A 20,039-nucleotide genomic window follows, 5' to 3' on the forward strand; every position below is an offset into this window, starting at 1 on the left:
CAAAATCATTGAAATATTATAATAATTCTATTGACAGGCTGAAGGAATTTGGGTTGTTCTGCCTGGAGAAGAGAAGGCTCCTGGGAGAAGTTCCCTTCTAATCAAGAAGAGAATTGGAGAGGGACTCCAAGAGAGTTGGAGAGGGACTTTTTACAAGAGCATGCAGTGATGGGACAATGAGGAATGCCTTTAAACTGAAAGAGGGTAGAGTTAGATCAGGGATTAGGAAGAAATTTTTCCCTGTGAGGGGGGTTAGGCCCTGGCACAGGTTTCCCAGAGAAGCTGTGGCTGCCCCATCCCTGGAAGTGCTCAAGGCCAGGTTGGATGGGGCTTGGAGCAACATGGGATAGTGGAAGGTGTTCGTGCCCATGGCAGGGGTGGGGTGAGATGATCTTTGAAGTCCCTTCCCACCCAAACCATTCTCCCACTCAAACCATTCTCTGATTCTATGAAGGTTAATGCAACACAAGCAGCAGGGTCCTGCATGATATCCATGAAAAACAGTCAATATAAAAAAAAATAAATAGCCAAGTAGAGCTTCTGAGCAGAACCTGTTCCTCTTTTAATCTGACTGCTTAATTACTTGACCAGATATTTCCTACACTGTTTTATCTGCTGGTTGTCAGATTAAACTTGGGGCTGCAAGATGGACTTGGTTGCCACAGCTGGTGCTGCAGAACTGGTGCTGCACGCACACAGCGAGGAGCCAGCTGCCTTCTCCAAATAGAGCATCAAAAAGTGTAACCTCAGACTCGGTTCTGTGGGTGCCACTTGGCAAGGAATCCTTTCTACCACAAGAACAACAATTTACCAACCTGGGAGAGCAGAAAACCCACACTCTGAGTTACAGACTGGAACAAACCATCCCACCAACTCCTGAAAACTCCCAAGCTCTGCACCTGCAGGCTGCCAGTTGCTGACACTGGGGCTCACTGCTTTTCCCACCTAACCTTCAAGAGCTGTAATTTAATTCAGTGAAAACAAGGTTAGACCCGAGTACTTTTTTTAAGGAAAAAATCATATCTTCTTTTCTGGTGTAAGTTTGTATCATTATAGGATTCAATACATATGAGAGGATTTAAACTCTTTATTTTCTTTACAGGCAAATTGAGGGACTATCTCTGACCTTCCCAGTGAAGTTGAATAGTAATGGTTTTAGTATCCATAAATTTTTGGGTGTCACTTGCTAGTAAAATGTTGGACAGGAAAAAGAGGGAGAAATAGCCTATCCATATGAAAACAATAATCATGTAATATTTATTGTCTGGGATTGAAATGTTTCAAATATTCAAAGCAATAAAACGTCAGGAAAAGCTAGACTTCCTGATGTAAAAAGGCCATAAATTTCTTCTCTCATAAGACATAAGGAGAGGGGGAAAATCAATGTGACATTTAAAGCTAAAGAAAGAAAGAGAAAAAGAAAGAATGAGAGAAAGAAAAGAAAAGAAAAAAAAAACACACCACACTTAAATCTAAGTTAAAGCAGTGGAGAGCCCCCAGAGGGCACAATCCACTTACCTTTGGGAGGCTGCAGGAAGGAAATGGCAGCCAAGAGCACAACTCATGTCCTGTAAAATATAAGGACATTTCAGAACAATTTAAGGGAGCAAGAGGTATCTCTGCAGTGTCTGGTTCTGACAACTCTGCCCAAGCTCCTTGAGATCTCTCCGTCTCAAACCACATTCTGCTGGACTTTAAAAACTCTCAACAAACTATTACCAAAGGAAAAAAAAAATTTGCAGATTCAATAATGCCTTTTTCATACAGGTCAAAGGTTTTTTTTTTCTAAAACTTCAGGAGGTTTCACAATTTCTTAAATATTCACAGTATAACATTAGACTTTGGGCAAGAGAAAAATGACAGCAAAGAAACCAAAGGTTACAATCAAATTACTTCCACAAAGTAAAAATCTTTTATTTTTACAAGGATAAAACCACTTTCATTGCAGAGAGAGGGAGGTATCAAGACCTCCTCAAAAAGGTTATGTTTGCTTTAGGATTTAAAAAGCAGAGTTGATTTTTGGAATTCAGTCATCATGAAACATATTACTACATATATCTTCATATTTATTTAATATATGTGCATATAAATTAAGACATTTTCTATGCTCCTCCTGCTCATCTATGAATAAAGTTTTAATAACAGGCTCTTTAAGTGCTGCATTAATTTTTCCCTTCCTTCAAGACCACCAAAGAAACCAACTAAGATGCAAAATCCCTTCAGAGCATGCACCACAACTACATACCTAAGTGGAAATAAAACAAGCCTCAACAAAATAAAAATGAATCAAGCATCATCTACAAGCCCAACTTCATCACTGTAAAAAAAGCACCTATAAAAACCAGTTGTGGTAAAAACTGGGGAGGTTTGGACATTGGCCAAAAATTCAAAAGTTTGGCTGCTTATACCAAATTTTATCTTCACTACCACAACTTTGGGGAGACTGTAACCTGCAAGGGTGGCCAATGGAGCAAGGTGGACTAGCTTAGATGGCTACATTTATTTATTTGGGTATTGTGAATAAAAGCAACCAACTCAGACTCTGCCCCAAAATACATGTGCCCTTATAATGTGAGGTTTTTAACCCACTAGTCAAAAACAGCACCTGCAGAAGGACAGAGAGCTGTTTACCACTGTATGAGCTCTGAAAGTTGACTGCACGTGAGAATTAGCTACTCTCAAATATTTCACTGACAAAGTTCTGATCACCAAAGTGTGGAAATAGTCATGATGTAATTGTCAGACAAGAAAAAAAAAGAATTTTTTCCTAAGTGACCAGCTGCTGAGCCCAGTCAGACCAAGGTTATTTTATTCTGCCTTACCTTGGAATATTCAGTGTTGTGGTTCTTGATCTTCCAGTGGAAGAATCTGTCATGTTTTTCCTCTTGTGCTTGTGCCTGATTTACACAGTGAGGAGACAAGTGGGATGCTCATGAGTTTGAGTGAGACCTCAACTGTTTGCTGTAGAAGTGTAAGCCATACAGGAGCCATGTATCAGTTTTGCCACCATCCCAGAGAAGATGAATAAAAGCAGCACCTTCCATGGAGAAACTGACTGTCAAAGACCCTTTCCCAGGTGTTCAAAGCATTCCTTAATAATTATTTCATTTATTTGTGTTCTGTCTACAGAAAAATCTTCTGAGCAGTGAAAATTTAGGACTATGCTGATACCAGTCCAAAACAGAAGAGTGTAAATTCTTTTTATATTAAAGTAAGGGCAAGCTGACATGGAGAACACTAGACAGATCATGTCTAGCTTGCTAAAATCGTTCAGTTGAAGCTACAACAAAATTTGTGCACAAGCAGCAGATTTAGGCACTGCAGATCAGCAGAAGACAATGATCTGAGCAAGGGCGTTCAGGGGGAAGCTCAGCTGGAGCCTCTCTCCTCTAAACACCTTCCTTCTCCTCCTGCAGTGATGTTTCAGATTTGTTTTCACCTCAGCTTGACATGCAGTTGCTGCCATTTCATTTACAGATCTGAAGAAATCGTGTCAGTACAAGAAAGGCAATAGTTTCTTTGGAGTTTTTTTGTTTTGTAGACTAATTAAATACTTATGGAAATGAGAGCTAAACAGAACTGGTTTGAGCCAGTTATTGACTGCTGACTATCTGAATCTCACTACAGCTTCTGATATCTTACACCTTCTCTTCTTCCAGGTCTGGTAACAGAATGAGGATCAGCTACCACACTTCAGCGGCATTTTACTGGGTTCAGACCCAGTTCATCTACTAAAAATTAACATTTTACTTTATCTTTGTCAACATGCACTGCAGCTGCTGCCCCATTTAAAAGGGGCCATTTACATTTCTTAATTGTGTTTCTCCTCTCATTTCTTTGGGCTCTGATGCACTCTGCAAAGGCAGCTTGGGAGGAGATGAAGGTGAGAATGCCCTGACACTGCCAAAGCAACATGTCTGTAATGAGTATGTGCCTCATGGTGATTTCCAAAGTACAGCATAGTTTGGAGGAAGGAAGGTGTCCCACAGTCCATGTTATGGTGAAAACTTGTCTTTGGGTTTCAGGAGGGGGTCACCAAGTGCCCATGGCACATCTCAGCCAGAATTTTCAAAGTCTCAAGCCCTGGACTGGATCCAGATTGAGTGGTTGCATTCTTCCATGTCCAGTTCCTCTCGTGGATCCAGTTGGATACTGCCTTTCTCCCTTTCTCCCTCAGCCTGCAGGGCTGGGTTATGTGCTCTCTGAATCACCTACTGCTTTCATTGCAGAGGGGAGATATTTCAGAACTGAAAGCATCATTACGGATTTGAGAAATCCAAGTTTCTGAACCATTCCAAGTTTCCCAACATGTGGCCCAGGACTAAGCCTTTCCCCAGAAGAAAAGGAGCTAACAACACATTATTTTAAAGTTGTGCTGCAGACATAAACACATGGAAACCTGTGAGGCACTCAGATCTTACAGTAATCAAAGTCATATGAGGACCAAAAATTGACAGATCACATCTTCACCAAACCAGTAAGAAAAATTTGCAAAGCATCTGGATGAAGACAAGTCCAGAAATACACAGACATTGATATAAGATTCTTGTGCCAATATTTCTGTCCGATAGGAATTAAGATGAATTATCAATCACAAATATTGAAGAGAGCTATAAAATGTAAAATGAAACCATATTATTATAATTTTAGTTCTTTATTTTCCTTATTTATCTTTCCATCTCTCACTACTAATCTATCTTGTTTAAGAATAATAGTATCTAAGTATAGTGGAGCTTGATTACTGAGAATGGCTATTAATGTAGTGTCTCAGAGCACTCTCTAGACAGTTGAAAAGCTTTTAACAGTAAAATATGAAGATTTCCTTCAAATTTGCAGCCATCTGCCTTCTAAAACTTTGTTTCAGTAGTTGCCAAGATTTCAGTGATTTATAGAAGCCAAAGTATCTGATTTTTGTCTCCCCACAAGAGATGAGAACTCTTTTTTCTTATTATTTTGTAAGGGCAACATCATTATCTCAAGCAAAAAAAAAGAAAAAAATTGAGCTACATTAAAGATACAGCTTTCAAAATAATTTTTAAGGCATCTGGCCTTATTTAAACCATCAAATTTACATTCAATTCCTTCAGGGATGGCTTTGCTGCTTTGTGCTGGCTCTGTGCCCTCTAAATAAACCTGGATTTAATGCATGCCACCACTGCATTTCCCTGGCTGCACTGCTTCCCAGGATAGATATACAGCAGAGGTATAAAAAATAGAGGTATAAAAAGCCCAGCTTTGGACAAGATGATTCATTCAGGCAAGAACACCCCCGGCCCTGTAACTGTTTTAAGTTTCAGCTTGAGTTGGACTTGTGGCTAATGTCATTATCTATTTATTCTGAATTTATGATTACAAGTGTTTATGTACCATGAAACATTCTCTATGAGCTGGACAGGAAACTATAAACCATTTTATGAGATCTACACACGGCTGATGGCAGACAATGCAACACAAAGGTTCATCCACACCCAAGGAATGCCAAAACACTTTTGTATTTCCCCCCTCAGTGAGATGGGCACTTGACAAACAGAAAGGTGCCCTGAAAACCCTGGGGGGGCACATTTTGGAGGGTCCTCAGTGTCTCTGGAGAAGCATCTGGAGCACTGTCAGCTTCTCCCAATTTCCAGACAAAGACAGAAGTCTTTTAAAGCATTTGATTTTCTTAGAGGAAAGACTGACAGAGGATGGACCTGGAAATGAGATGAAGCTCAACTAGAAATTTGTGTTGCGGCTCCCTCACCTCTGACAAATTTTAAGCTGAATTATTATCCCTGTTTTGTGGAGGGCTGGAAGAAAAACTGAAAAAACAGGTAGTATAACCACAGAGCAAGGCAGGCACTGAGCTGAGTGCAAAAGTCACACTCCCTTTTATGATATACAGTCATATTCCTACTGAAACTGAGGTTTCCCTTCTTCAGATAACTAACATGAAATAATCAACACAACCTGATTCAGTACTGATAAATCCTGGCTAAGAATAGAAATGATCTGCAAGTTGAAATTACAGAAGGGTAAGGCTATTCATATACAGCCATTAACTGAATCTCAAGCTGAATTTTATATATATAATAAAAATGTGCAGTACCAGCCTAAGCATAGATCTCTGTTTCTGCAGCATGGGAAGTGGAGTTAAGAAACACTCCAAGTGCAACACAAGTATTACTGGTTGCATTTGTGTTTTAAACAGAGTCAAAGAAAACTCTGAAGATGAAAAAAAAGTGATTACTTCCCAAAATAAGAATAAACTGGGTTAAACCGAGATAGGGAGACATAACATACCTTGTTTGACTCTAAATTCAGCTCCCTGACTTGTGCAGAGAAGTGAAAGGTTTTTATATGGATTTACTGGGCAAACCCAGATTTTATAAATAATTGCCTGTCAGGCTGTTCAAGATAGACAAACACACAGCAGACCAACAAAAACATGATCTGTCATATTTCTGAGAGAAATGTATGTTGAGTCTTCATTCTCTGGGACTTTAAGGAGACCAGTAAAAAATAAGTGCCAGTATTTTTCCTGCTTATGCATATTTTAAAATGCAAAATCTGGGAGAGAGACAGCAACAGAAGGAATTTTGATTCCAGTACCCAGTGCCTGAAATGGTTTCTTCTGTCTGTATCCCTGCAGATCGAAACTAAATACAATAAATGCTGGTGTCCTTTTAAAAAAGTCTGGATGTTTACAGCAAGCATATAATTTTCCATGATTAAGGATGCCAACAAAAATAAAGAGTGATGATAAAAAGAAAAGTTTAATCATATATTTCAAAAAGCACAAATGGAACATCAGAAAACTTCCCCTTTCCCTCATTTAATACATTTTACACATCGCTTTTAGTCCTTTACACACAGAAAATTTCCAGAAAACAGAAGCCTAAGCAGATAAAAGAAAAAAGCAATTTATGAACGGCAGCAATATTGGATGTAGGACGTTCACTTTTACAATATTTTGGTGGCAAAAAGACATTTTTCCATTTATTTAAAAAATATACACATATTTAAAGTTTTCGCAAGCAGGTCCAGGAGAGCAGGACAACAAAGCCACGTACAAATGACCACAAGAGCACAGAGCAGGAGTGAAAATTAAGACCTCACATACTAAGCACAAAGGAGGAGGATGGCTGCACTATATAAAATATTTTTCTGTTCTCCTCTTGATCCCTTGAGTGTTCTGTATTAACTTGAGGCATAAGCTGGATTCCAAGCCTGAGCTCCGGGCAGCTGAAGAAGAGCCCTGACCTGCCGGTACCACCGGGACACCAGCAGGATGTGCCAGCAGATCCTGGTGACAGGCTGAAGCAGGAGCCCTTTTCTCTGCTCAAGCATCATCGTGGTTAGCTCTATATTTGTACAGTTTTTATGGGAAGAAATGAATGTGTTTGTGAGGCCAGCAAAGGCTGGAGGAGCGAAGGGATGGGAACAAGCAGAGAGGCAGAGACTGAGATTCAAAAAAAAAAAAAAAAAAAATCTTGAAAACAAACAACGTTAGCTAAAATAGATTAAAAAAAAAAGGCAAAAAGAGATGGTTTCTTCTTTAACTAAATCCAACAGTAATGCTGCCTTTGTCAACAAGAGGGACAACATCTGCTTCCTGCAGCAAATGCTGAGCAAGTACACAACGTTAGCCCTTGCCTACAACCACCAAGACAGACACAGTTACTGAAACACTTCAGAATGTATTTTTCCAAATAGGGGCCAAATCCAGTGCCAAGTCACTGCAAAGGCTTTCTTTGATATAGGACAATGACAGCTCAAACCTTAGGAGATGCCAATATTGAAAATTTGGGTGTGAGCACTTAGCCCATCTTTGGGCCTGCAAAAACGCAAGTCTCTAAGTGGTGAAGTTTAGTTTACCTGAACTTTTCCTGAGTATCTTTGCATCCAAACTTGGTATGCTTTTCATCACTGGATTAAACTGGTTTATACTCTGTGAACACTTAGGTTAATTGAGAGAAAAAAGTGGGAATTAGTAGAAAATAGACGGAAAAAGCTTCTCTTTTTGTAAAAATTGCAAAGAAAACTACATAACCTTTATACAACCTAATAAACCAACACAACCCAGTCTATCTCTGGCCTCTTCCTGCCCTATCCTGCTTTACAAAAAAACCACTTTTTGGAGAACATACAGACTTCCAGACACTTAAATAAAAATGACATGGCAGTCAGAAAGTCCCCTGCAAACTCCAGCATTGTCTGAGCTGCATTCTTGTCCACCTACACCCTATCCCAAACATCCTGCCATTAATTAGCTAAATGTTCCAGCTAGTAAACAAGAATAACGATTGAGGGGGCTGGAAAAAGAGACAGAGACAGCCAGCAGATAGTCACAACAAACCAGCCCACTCACTGGTACATGGAGACATTGGAGCTTGTATTTTTTTTCCTTCCATGGAGGGGAAAAGAAAATCACCTTAATATAATACTGTCTTTCCTGTTGCTGCAGCCACATCCACATCAGCAGGCGAGAAAAGTCATCCCATTCCTGCGGTAGGCACTCTGTCAGGGAGAGAGAAAATCTGCAGTGAATTATCACATCAGCTTAAACAAGGGAAGGAGGCAGAGAGAAAGGCAAGGCTTTCTTCCTGCTTTGTAGGCTATTCTGGCTGCAATCTAATAGTGTGCTTAATCTGAACATTTCTGGTGGGGAAGCAGTAAGCAACCACTTTGTCTATTAAAAAATCAGTGTGGTTAACAAGTGGTTAGTGACTCTATTTCAGGAGAGCAAGAGATAGGCAAAAATGTAACATCCTCCATTGTTAATTGTCTGCAAAATAGATGAGGCCAAAATTACACCATTATGCTGAATCTATTTGTCCTTTATAAGCACGTATTCTCTATTCACCGTGTTCAAGAAACATTTCTAAACTCCTTGAATACTATATAAATTATTGAATAATTACAGTTTTCCAAATTTAATTTATAGTCTGAGTCTAAAGTTATATAAAAAGACACTGGTATAATCCCCAACACTCCAAACCAAATTAATCTTAAAGACTCTCTTGTCAGTAGGAAATAATTAGATATCTGATGTATTGTAACCTAGGATGATGTGTTTCCAATGGCAAAGAAGCACAAGAGTTAAGTGGCACTTGAGAAAATAATTTTAAAAGATCCTGTGACACTGTCTCCCTAAAATACCTTTCATGAATTTTTAACAGCTCTTTCCAAATCAATATAGGAAACTATACCTTTTAATGCCACTAAAACCCCTGTAATGTAAGGAGATATTCTCAGTTTAAAAAATACTTTTTTTTTCTATTAACAATATCTTTAAAAAAGCAAAGGAGTTTAAATAGTTTTGCTTTATTTGGTTAACCTTCAGCAGCCATCCTGTTTTAAAAATGAAAATGTATTCATCTATTTCATTACAGTTAGTGCTTTGTCAGATTTATTTTGTACCTCTTCAGTCAAAGTACTTAGGAAGTGCCATATATAATCACCATTTTTAGTGGCTCTACCAATTTCCTAATTAATTTCAGCCAGATCAATTTCTCCTCTCTTAAACTAGAATTAAAGTAACATTAGGAGTAAAGGATAACCTCAAACAACTTTGGATATAAATAGCATTTATACTGAACTGTAAAGAAACCATTTCAAAACCAGTAAGGATGTATTCAGAGAGATATTTTACAGACAGTGGATATGCAAAAGGAAATATGTACAAGATGTTCATTACAGCATCCTTTACATTAACACCACACTTCAGACTGGAGATCTAGCAGCATATGGCATTGAAGTCAAAGAGCAGAACATCAGCTCTGGGATATACAGCCAAGACATGACAGTATCACCACAAACAAAACAAAAAATAAATCCAAAGACTCTATACCCAAACATGAAATGCCCAAGACAGACTAGCCAGTAATTTTGAAAGGATCCAACATATTCCCACAACTACAAGCAGAAAGTCCAAGGCAGTTTGGATGTTCAGCTTGCCCAAACCATTATGGCTGGCATTTGGAAGTCGATGCGAAAGTAATGCTTTTAGCTGCTTGACCCCAATAGTTTCACAGGGCTTTATAAGCCAAGTGACAACCTTTAACACATAAACAAAACATTCAGGACTACTGTGCAGTTTGCTTGGAGTCAAATGATCCTGAGTGCAAAGCTGGATCTACGTGAAAGATAAAAGGTTGAATTTTGTGAAAGGAATTTTGGTTGTGAAGCAAAGTGGGACTTGGCAGGGAAATAATGCAGTTTAACGTTTTCCAACATGGGCAGTGTTGTACAGCCAGTTACAACCCTGCAAAGGTCATTTTCAGAAACCAGTTCATGGCAGGCAGGATAACACCTTTGGAGAGTTGGGCACACCCACTGGTCTATATTTAGTGATATATTATAACAAGTGTGGCTATAGTTAGGATTGAAAACTATTTCCTACTTCGCTCCCCCTTTCACATACTTTAAACTTTCTGAAACATTTGCTCTTGGGCTGAAATTTCCTCTGCTTTAATTTCTGCCTGAAGTTCACTTTCTTTGGAAACGACCAAAAAAATTCCTGAAGTCATTATGAAGTTCAGCAATAATGAAAACAACACATTTTTTCCTTCCCAAGCCAGACAAAGTGATTCTGATATATGTATGTTTCGTTATGGAATTTAGCCATTTTACCCAGAAACCATTCATACCTTCAACTTCAGCATAAAGGTAACTGTTTTGAAAATCAGTATTTCAGAGGAGGGAGTTTGAGTCATCCCATTCCATAACAAGATAACACTTCATTCTCATTTTGATACATTATTAGATAATAAAGGTTAACCTCCAAAATGCTCTTATGCAGAGCAAAAGTATTTTACAGACATCCCATCTTTCTGAGTTATACCAGATATCTTTAAGATCTATACAGCTGAATTTGTGATACTGAAAGACAGATCTTTACATGCCAAGAATCATGAAGAGAAACAGCAAGATGTTTTTCATAAAACTCACATGTGCCTGTGCCCTTGCAGGAGTTTAGATGCATGTGGCAGACATTTAATGTGGTTGGAGATAATTTAGAGGGTTTGGATGACACTTCTGGGTGCTTTATGCCACTTTGGCAGCATCCACATCTAATTTTTTAAAAAATATGATTATTTGGCTCACAATTACAGATAGAGGATGATGCAGGCTCTTGATGTGGGATTAAAATAGCTGCATCCATTTTGCTGGATATGCCTTGCTGAAAAGAGACAACATAAACCCATGGTTCCTCCTGGAGCCCTTTTTGGAAAAGAGTCTACTGCATCCAAATTTTCTGTGTGTTCTCTCTTAAAATTTACTACCAGGCTGTGCTTTGACTTTTCCTGCTGTGGTTGAAGTTCTGTAAGACTCTTGCCATACCCAACATATGCAGAAGTGGTCAAGAGACCAACTTTCAGATATGGAGAATCACCTAACCTGGCACAAATTAAACAGTTTGCCTTCCCAGAATGGCTTCCATGCCCTGAAAAGTTGATCTGACCTTATTTGCCTAATCTAGCTCTCAAAGAAACTCTTCCTGCTCCTTGATATCACATGACAAGATTTTTCATCCTTTTCTCTGACCTCCTTGAAGGTAGCAGGACAGACTGCTGCCAACCCGAGCCAGAGGCTGCACAGGCTGTGTCAATGTGAAAGCAGAAACATGACCTTCATCTTGTCCAGGCCACTCTTACCACCTGCCCCCATTTAGGGCAGAGATGTGATGATTTTGCTTCTTGGTCCTCACTTCCCACTCCTACCCTGACTTAGTGGGTCAATCCCTGCCCATGGCAGTGCGGTTAGAACCAGATCTTTAACACCTCTTTCTAACCCCAACAATTCTACAATTCTACCCCATGAAAGCATCTTGTGAAGAACCTGCTCAGGCATTCTCTATATAGGAATGCTCCCTTGGAAATGTTGCTCCTTCTAGTTGTCAAAGCACTTTGGATTCTAACACCGGATCCTCTCTGGCAACACTATCATTATTTAATCAATGAAGGCAGGCTTTTTACCAGCATTCTGAAGGGAGGCACAATGAAGCAGTAAAGATGGGCAGTGCTCACTGCTGTCAGTTGCCTAAAAAGCAACATCTTGCTTTGCCTTTAGTTTGGTGAAAGAAGGAAAAACTAACAGCTTAAAAAGCCAGCATGGAACAAGGGAACTTGGCTAAGCAAATCCTCAAATTTCATGAAAAATCATCCATTTTCTACTCTCTTTGGTTTTGGTCCCATTTCTCTCCTGTAGTGGTAGCCCTGTAGTATCATTATGAAGGACCAAAAAGAACCACTCCAAGAAAAGGGTAGCAAAATTCATGTCTTCACAGTAGGTCCTGTGAAATGGGACAGCTTACCGAAGAGTTCATAAGACAATTTAAGGAGCAGATAATTATGTTTATTAGCAGTTTAGGACGAGGAAGATTGCTTTAAACTGAAAGAGAGGAAGTTTAGATTGGATATTAGGAAGACATTGTTTCCTGTGAGGGTGGTGAGGCCCTGGCACAGGTTGCCCACCATCCAACCACTAGAGAAGTAGTGGTTGCTCCATCCCTGGAAGTGTCCAAGGCCAGGCTGGATGCAGCTTGGAGCAACCTGGAACAGTGGAAGGTATCCCTGTCCATGGCACGGGGGTGAAAACTGATGATCTTTAAGGTCCCTTCCAACCCACACCAGCCTGTGATTCCATGATTTACAGAAACAAGTCCCAGCCAAACATGAAGATGTGTGAGTACTCCTCAATGAGAGATCAGAGCAGAGTAGAATACCAAGACTTCTGAATAGGCACTTCAGCTAGAAATGGTTTCCAGTTAACACTAGTGCATGATTTCACAGCTGTAGCATGATGAGAAAGAATAATTTTGGCAGGAGAAAGAAACAGCTGTGATTTTTGAGTGGGCTGAGGCTTAATTTTTATTTGGGTTAAAATTTGGAAAGTCTGGGGTAAAACATCTCCAGCGGGCACCCGAGACACCAAAGTTTATTGGGCCAAATCTTACACTGGTTTAAGTCTGCAGTTCTCCTTGCATTAAAGTTAAGCACAATGTCACACTGCAGGCCTGTTGTATCACTTAGAGATGTTAAATCCTCAATTATAAGAGCTACAGAACAGCGTTTATAAAACTTGAAGTCTCCCTTTTCTTGGTGTCCTCTTGTATGTGTGTGGGCAAGTGGTTTAATTACAGTGCATAAAATGGAATGGCTGACAGAAACATCCAAATCAAAGAGCAAGCCCTGGCTGAACTTCATTAGCAAACATAAATGCAAATAGGCACATCTTGTTTGTGACATGCCACAGTCCTTTCTGCCTTGGGTAATTTTACTCTATTCTCTGACATTTGCATAAATGTAAATCAAACCACATGACTTGAGCAGGTTTGTGATAAGGGAATCATATGCAAAACTTCTTTCCATTAAATAATTCTCTTCATGCAGCCTTACAATGTTACTGTGAAAATTGGGGAGAGTTGGATCTCAGACAGTGAGAGCCTTTATTTAAGAACGGTGGAGGGAGCCCTGCTCTTTAAATAAGAGACATTCTTGGATCAGACACTGGCTGGCAGGATGGAAAAAAGGATGTAGCATTAACTTTCATTCCATTCCAAATAACCTGGAACCCATATACTACCAATATTCTCTAATTTTGAATCTGCTCCTTTTCTCCCTGTCTCTTCTTTCCATTTTATTTGGGAAATGTTAACTTTGAAATTTCATCAGCTTGCCATAATATCAAACAGGTCACCCCGGATAGATTCATAACTCTTTGTACATAAAAACATTTAGATTAAAACGCCTGTGATTAAAAGGTTGCTCCTCTAATTTATCCCAGCCTGAGGAGACAAACCACATGCAAAGTGTCAGCTTATTTAGAGATTAAAATAATAATTAGTTTAAGAGGCAAAGTATAAGCAACATTGTTTGAAAAAGAAAATCCATGTGTTGTTCAGAATGAATTGCTTCTGTTTAAGTTTAAATAAATTTGTGTGGATATAAACTCTCTTTATCAGAAGTGCATCCATGTTACAAAAGAAATATAATGGATAATTCTCCCACCAATTTACAACAATAGCACTGAAGGCTCTAATTCCACAAATCCATCTTTAATCAGTAGCCAAAGCACAGATGTCTGATATTACTCAAAGGATGAGGGAGTGTTTTATATAAGTAATGTCTTGTACATGGTCAGTAATGAATAACACAGCCCAAATATGTATCTATGGACACCCAGGTTTAGCATGTTACAGACTTACTGGTGTGATGCTCTGGCTGATCTGCCCTGCTGTCGCCATGAAATCTCCTGGATTTCATTTATGATGAGGCCAGACCAATGTGCTGAGAGCTACAGCATCCATCTATCCATACAATAACAGTCCCCCTGGAAGCACAGCCATGCTGGTGCTTACATTAGATCTCAGGAAACCATTTGTGAGGATTGAGTGACACGGACTCTGTTTATGCCAGCAAAGCAGAGCCAGTCTATGACACCAGTTACCAGTATTTAGAGGTCGCCATGTTCAAACAATATTTTCTACTCTGACCCCTTTGTCCTGGTCCCCTTTAGAAACACAATTTTCTGATTATTCTTCTGACACTAGTAATGTCCTTTGTTATCTGTTTCACCAGCAAAGTCCTTGTTTCATCTTCCTTTGTCAGAACGGTTGGAGTGACCAGACATGATGTCTTCACTTCTGCACTTGCCTTGAGTCTATCTGTCCCTCAGCTTTCACAGCACCAGGTGTGAGAAACACCAACAGCTGCATTCCTCAGGTCTGTTCCCCAAGTCCTCAGCCTGGTCACACACCAGGGACAGCAGCAGTGTCCATGCCAAGAGTCCCTGCCCTCAGGAAGGGGCCGGAGATCACAAGAATGCTTTATGTAAGCGCCCATGAACATCATGCATTGATAAAAGAACTACTTCAATAAACCAGCCATCAACAAAATGCTTCCCAGCAAAGTCAGCTTTGGGCTTTGGTTGATCTGCCAGTGGCATAAACTTTTAAAATAATTTTGTAACACTGGGCTGCTGTGTACAGGAATGGGACATATCCAGGACATATCATCCAAGCCTGTTAAAGAACATAGTCTAGATCTCAACTACCCAACATTTTTATTGCTGTTTTTTGCCTCTGGGATAAATGACATTATCAAGGCTGATGGAAAAGTAGGATCGCTGGAAAAAAGGACCAAACTATTTTCTCAGACACCCTGTGCAGTACCACCAGCGGTTGGAGAACAAAATGTAGGACTTGTACTGCTGTCCTCCAGTGTATTTGGCCAAAACTGCAATGCTGCAGTTAACCAGAAAATGCTGCTCTCAGGGCTGAGCTGGTACTGTAAGAAAGAAAAACAAGGCAAAAGGATCATGGCTTCTGTTGCAGCAAGAATTGGGGTGTGGGAGTGGGGTACCAATGTCTGGCAAGAGAAAAAAGAACAAAATTGGTGGGGAGAGAGGGATCATTTTAAGCCTCTCAGAGAGTACTGTAAACAGTGGAGAAAGAAGGAAAAACCGGAACTATAAAACAATACTTGGCAGCCAGCTTTGCAAAACAAACATATTTTCACAAAGTCTTTCCCATCACTGCCACCAACTTTAATGGGCTTTATTTGTCTGAGAGCAAGAAAGCCTTTTTAATTGTCAGAGGAAAGGCGACGCTGCTTTGTGCACTGACAGAAATTCCTGCTTTGAGCCCTACTTCAACAACCACTCACAGTAAGGGAGAAGAATCCCTTCCCCCTGGCTGCACAACCTGTAGCAGGGCTCCATCACCCCTCTTCCCTGGACAGCATCAGCTGCTTCTCCTGTGGAGAAAGTTGAAATCCAGCAAGTTCCTCTTGCCATGGGTCTAATGGCCCATAACTGTCTGCCCAGGACACACTGCTGGCAAAGCACGCAGGTCTCCACAAGACACCAGAGCTCAGTGGATATGACCTGTTGGAATCCAGCATAATTAGGAGAGCTTAATCCCCTCACCCACTTGAAAAGCAGTGGCTCCTGAGGGTCCCCGATTTCCTCATGAACAGTGCAATTAGTTCACTTGTATTTTTACTGCCTCATGTCAAACTGGTCAAAACACCTGGAGTTGCTCAAGGGTCAAACTCTCCTTCCCTGATGTGTCTCAACTCACTGCTTTAGCTGCATGGTACAATAATGTACACAGGGAACTTTATTTATGTCTGAGAATTAAATTAAAACCGGAAGCCTTGAGATTTTAGGTATGACTGGACACTGAAACCTCTGGCTTATGACTCAGGGCACTGCACAGTCACAGCACTCCCATGTGAAAATATACCACTAACAATAAAAACTCATTCAGCCTGAGAGCAATTCAGCACCAAACAACCTGGATGGCTCCCTGTCTCCAGGGATGACTTTATTTGACCTTTTAAGGTTTTCTTTTACTGCTGTAGAAGCTCAGGGGTTTTTCTGTAGGAAGTGACAGAAGAGGTTAAATTCCCCCTCTGTGTCACCACTGCTCATGACCTCAGCATAGGAGCTAAAGAGCAAATTTATTTGGAAACAATATGGTGTGGTACAGTCTCTGAGTACAAGGGCAGGAGCCAGGGCTGGGCTCTGCTCCCAGCTCTGACACTTACTTGCTGTGTGGCCTCAGACAAACCACTTAGAGCCTCTGAGCTTCCATTTCCCCTGCCTTTGAAACAGAAATACTATCACTCACTAAAACCCCTTCTTTGAGGATTGCTTGATTACATGGCTAATACACAACACTTTGAATACACTGTATAGTATGCCATAATTATTATTTTCATTGCATTCTATCTTCCATTGTAATATCTAAAACACTAGATGTATAGAAAAGGATGCTGAATTTGGCATCTATTGCATAGGAGTGGGCATTACTTTGAAATTAAATTATTTGGGCAAACCAACAGAGTTCACCTACATTTTCCCCTTAAAACTGTTGAAATTGTAACAAATAGCAGCATCTAGTGACATTTTGCAACACACTTCTCCCCCACCTCCTGCAAGCATCTTGCAAACCCTCTCTGCAGAGAGCACAGCACCCCTGCTCTCTCTGATTCAACAGAGCATTTCAAAGGAGAAACAAGAGTCCAACCAACAGCTCAGGTCTGTGAAGAGAGGAATTTTCTCAGGCTCCAAGGCCCTTTGCTGGTGGCAGCACTGGGGTGTGGCCACTTCTTGCCCTGCTCAGCCCTGACTGATGTGCTCTGTCTGCAGAGGGGTGCTGGAGCACCGGAGCAGTGGGAGGTAAGAGGAATTAAGGTAATGCATCAGTGGTTGTCAGTGAAGGAGATGGGAAGGGGGTGGGGGGGAAGAGAAAAAAAAGAGGCAAAAGAAATATACTATTTCAATCAAAGTCTGAAATTTGTAGAAGTGGTTTTGGTCTCAATATAGAAAAAATATTTATCCAAGAAACTCCTACTCGGGTGCGAACATCCTACTTCTAGTGGGATTTTGCTTGGCAAAGTGCTGTGAAAGAGTGGAAGCTAATACAGAACATGTCTATAAACAAATATATTTATTTAGTACAGATTGACACATTCACTAGAGTATTTCAGTGATTACACATGTAAAACTATTTCCTATAGTGGTTTCCTTTTGTGATTCTGCTAATTTATTCAATCCACCCCATTTTCATGCATTGAATGTTATGAGGCATTGCAGCCACCCAGACTGAAACGTGTTTGGAGACTACATGCCTGTTTTTTCATTTCATCATCTACACATAATTATTTGGTGATATTAGGAATTTGAGCTCAAATGGAAGCCAACCAACATTTTAATAGCTTAGAAATCACACAAAATGAAGTCTGCCCTGAGGTTAATGAATAAGAGCCAAATCTTGAGGCTCTTGCTCAGTTTTTACTTACTCCTTATTCAGGCAAAAGTTGAATCAATTGTAGTTAGACTGATTAAAACCAGAAGAATATATGTATTTGGACCTTTCTCCCAGGTAAAACTGAACAAATTACCTAGGATTAGGCTGCAGAATGGCATCCAATCGATCTTTCATATGTATTTCTGCAACACACTGGTGAAAAAAATCCAAGTGCTGAGGCAGTTTAACCAGTTAAACCAATATTTTAGCAGCAGAATAAATTATTACACACTACCAGGTTCTATGACATTTATATTAGAAATAGCTCTGAATAAAAATAGGTTTCCTGGTCCCTCCTGAACTTCTGAAATTCAGGAACAAATCCAAACTTAAAAAATGGTTCACTAAGTATGAAAGCCAAATGCCCCTATCCTTCAAAACAAAGCTCCATCCTTAATTAGAACATTATTCCAGGCATGTATTGATACAGGTATTTGTTTTTTTATGATGGCAAGCATTTACAGTTTAGGAAATTAGCACTTATTCTTTAATTACATGCAGGATGTCCTACTTCTTATGTAAAGAATGCAATATGCCTGTAAAAAATACAAAGCAGAGCAGTTAATTGCTTTGGACAGTTAACACTTCATAAGTAATTGGTGATAATCACAGAAGGATGCTTCTCCCTTAAGTCACAACCCATTTAAGTATTGGGCCAGTCTCAGCAAAGTAATGACATATTTATCCCATTCAAGCCAGACTTAAGCATGAGGATTTGGAAAATAAAGAAGCATGAATGACTGATTTCTTCAATATATGCAAGGCAAATAGAAGAAGAAAAATGGGTAACAAGAATGAAGTGGTCAATGTGTAGATGTAGCACCTGGGGACTGGTTTTAGTGCTGTGCTTGGCAGTGCTGGGTTAATGAATTCAACTGGATTCAATGATCTTAGAGAGCTTTTCCAACCTAAAGGATTCTATGATTTGTGAGAAACACCAGATCCTGACTGGGTCTGGGTGATAGTGGCCCTGCTCACTATCTCCTGCAATTTGATCTCAGTGCTGAAATATGCTGAGCACATGAGGAGCTGGACTTGGGGATGGCTTTGTTTGTGAAGGAGTGAGTTGGGACACGTGAAGAGGGCAGTCCCCTCCTGGCTACCACTCACTCTTCATGGCCTGGTCCTGCCCTGCCCAGCACTTCCTACCTGCAGGACAGACAAACTCCTTCCTGTGTTTAGAAGGGTCTGAAGAGCACAAACCATGCTAGTGGCACATTGGGAGGTTGGGAACACTGCCCAAAGCCTTGCAGGCTCCTGTGCTGGGCAGCCTGCACAGAGGAGAGCTCTCATTGCACTTTCAGAGAGTTGTGGGCAAGTTATGAGCTGCAAGAATGCGCCAAGGAACTTGGGATCCCAAGGGAGGGAAGGCTTTTCATTACATTATACTTTTTAAATTGCTTACATCCACAATCATTTGCTGGAAAAGCTGGTTCAGAAGTAGACATAGACTTCAAGTCTCTCTAATGTACAGCTCAAGTTATCTTTCACCTATCTAAATGTCTTTCTGTCCATCTGTTTCTTACCTGCCTAACACCTTGGGCAAATGGGTAATCCCAGGGACACTGGATGATTGCTGAGAATAACAGGATTCCAAAATGTCCTTCCTAGAAGTGACTAAAAATTCCTTTTGGTAGTTTCTAACTGATTGATTGTGGGTGGGGGCTGGGAAAAGAATATTTACTTTGTGAAGCAAATGAAATAACTTGGCGGACTCAGAATCTTCATGCTATACCCTCCCCTCCACAGACCTAATTTAACATGTCACTTCCTATGCCACATGTTACTTAAATGAAACTTATTTTGAAATGCAAAGACAGACCAATGCCATCAACAATATCTTAGTGGTCTGACCCATCACATCAAACTCTCTTTTCTTCTTTACCGCATCTCATCTTTTTCCCTTGTATCCAGTTTAAGAGACACACATTTATATGCACATTTATAAAAGTGATACTTGTCTGAAAACAAACTGGCCAGGCTATGAGATTCTTCTGGCTGATTGCCATGGTTCAGTCACTAAGTATGGGTTTAGGAATAGGGAGATGGATTACTCGCTTGCAACCCCACCATGGGCATTTCATGATATCACAGCCCATATTTTTTTAATAACATTGAGGAATATTTAAATCCTGTATGGAAGTTTTTTCATACGTACTTCTTTGATGTTAGAACATTTTGATTTGTTTGCATGCTGATACCAGAACATCTCGATTACTGCATGTTCATTTATCAGAGAGCG

At 40.1% G+C, this 20,039-nt stretch overlaps 1 protein-coding gene across 3 annotated transcripts in view; it reads right to left on the minus strand.

Annotated features, from left to right (window-relative positions):
* Positions 1-6,886: 6,886 nt before the first annotated feature.
* Positions 6,887-20,039, minus strand: part of SUPT3H (SPT3 homolog, SAGA and STAGA complex component) — a 253,578-nt gene continuing 240,425 nt past the window's right edge. For all 3 annotated transcript variants that reach the window (XM_084203335.1, XM_084203336.1, XM_084203337.1), the window contains exon 12: positions 6,887-8,496. In XM_084203335.1, the coding sequence (XP_084059461.1) occupies positions 8,455-8,496 (42 nt within the window). In that variant the 3' untranslated portion in view covers positions 6,887-8,454. The remainder of the gene's footprint in view (positions 8,497-20,039) is intronic.

Source organism: Fringilla coelebs, assembly GCF_963513975.1.
Source record: "Fringilla coelebs genome assembly, chromosome: 3".
Lineage (NCBI taxonomy): Eukaryota > Metazoa > Chordata > Aves > Passeriformes > Fringillidae > Fringilla > Fringilla coelebs.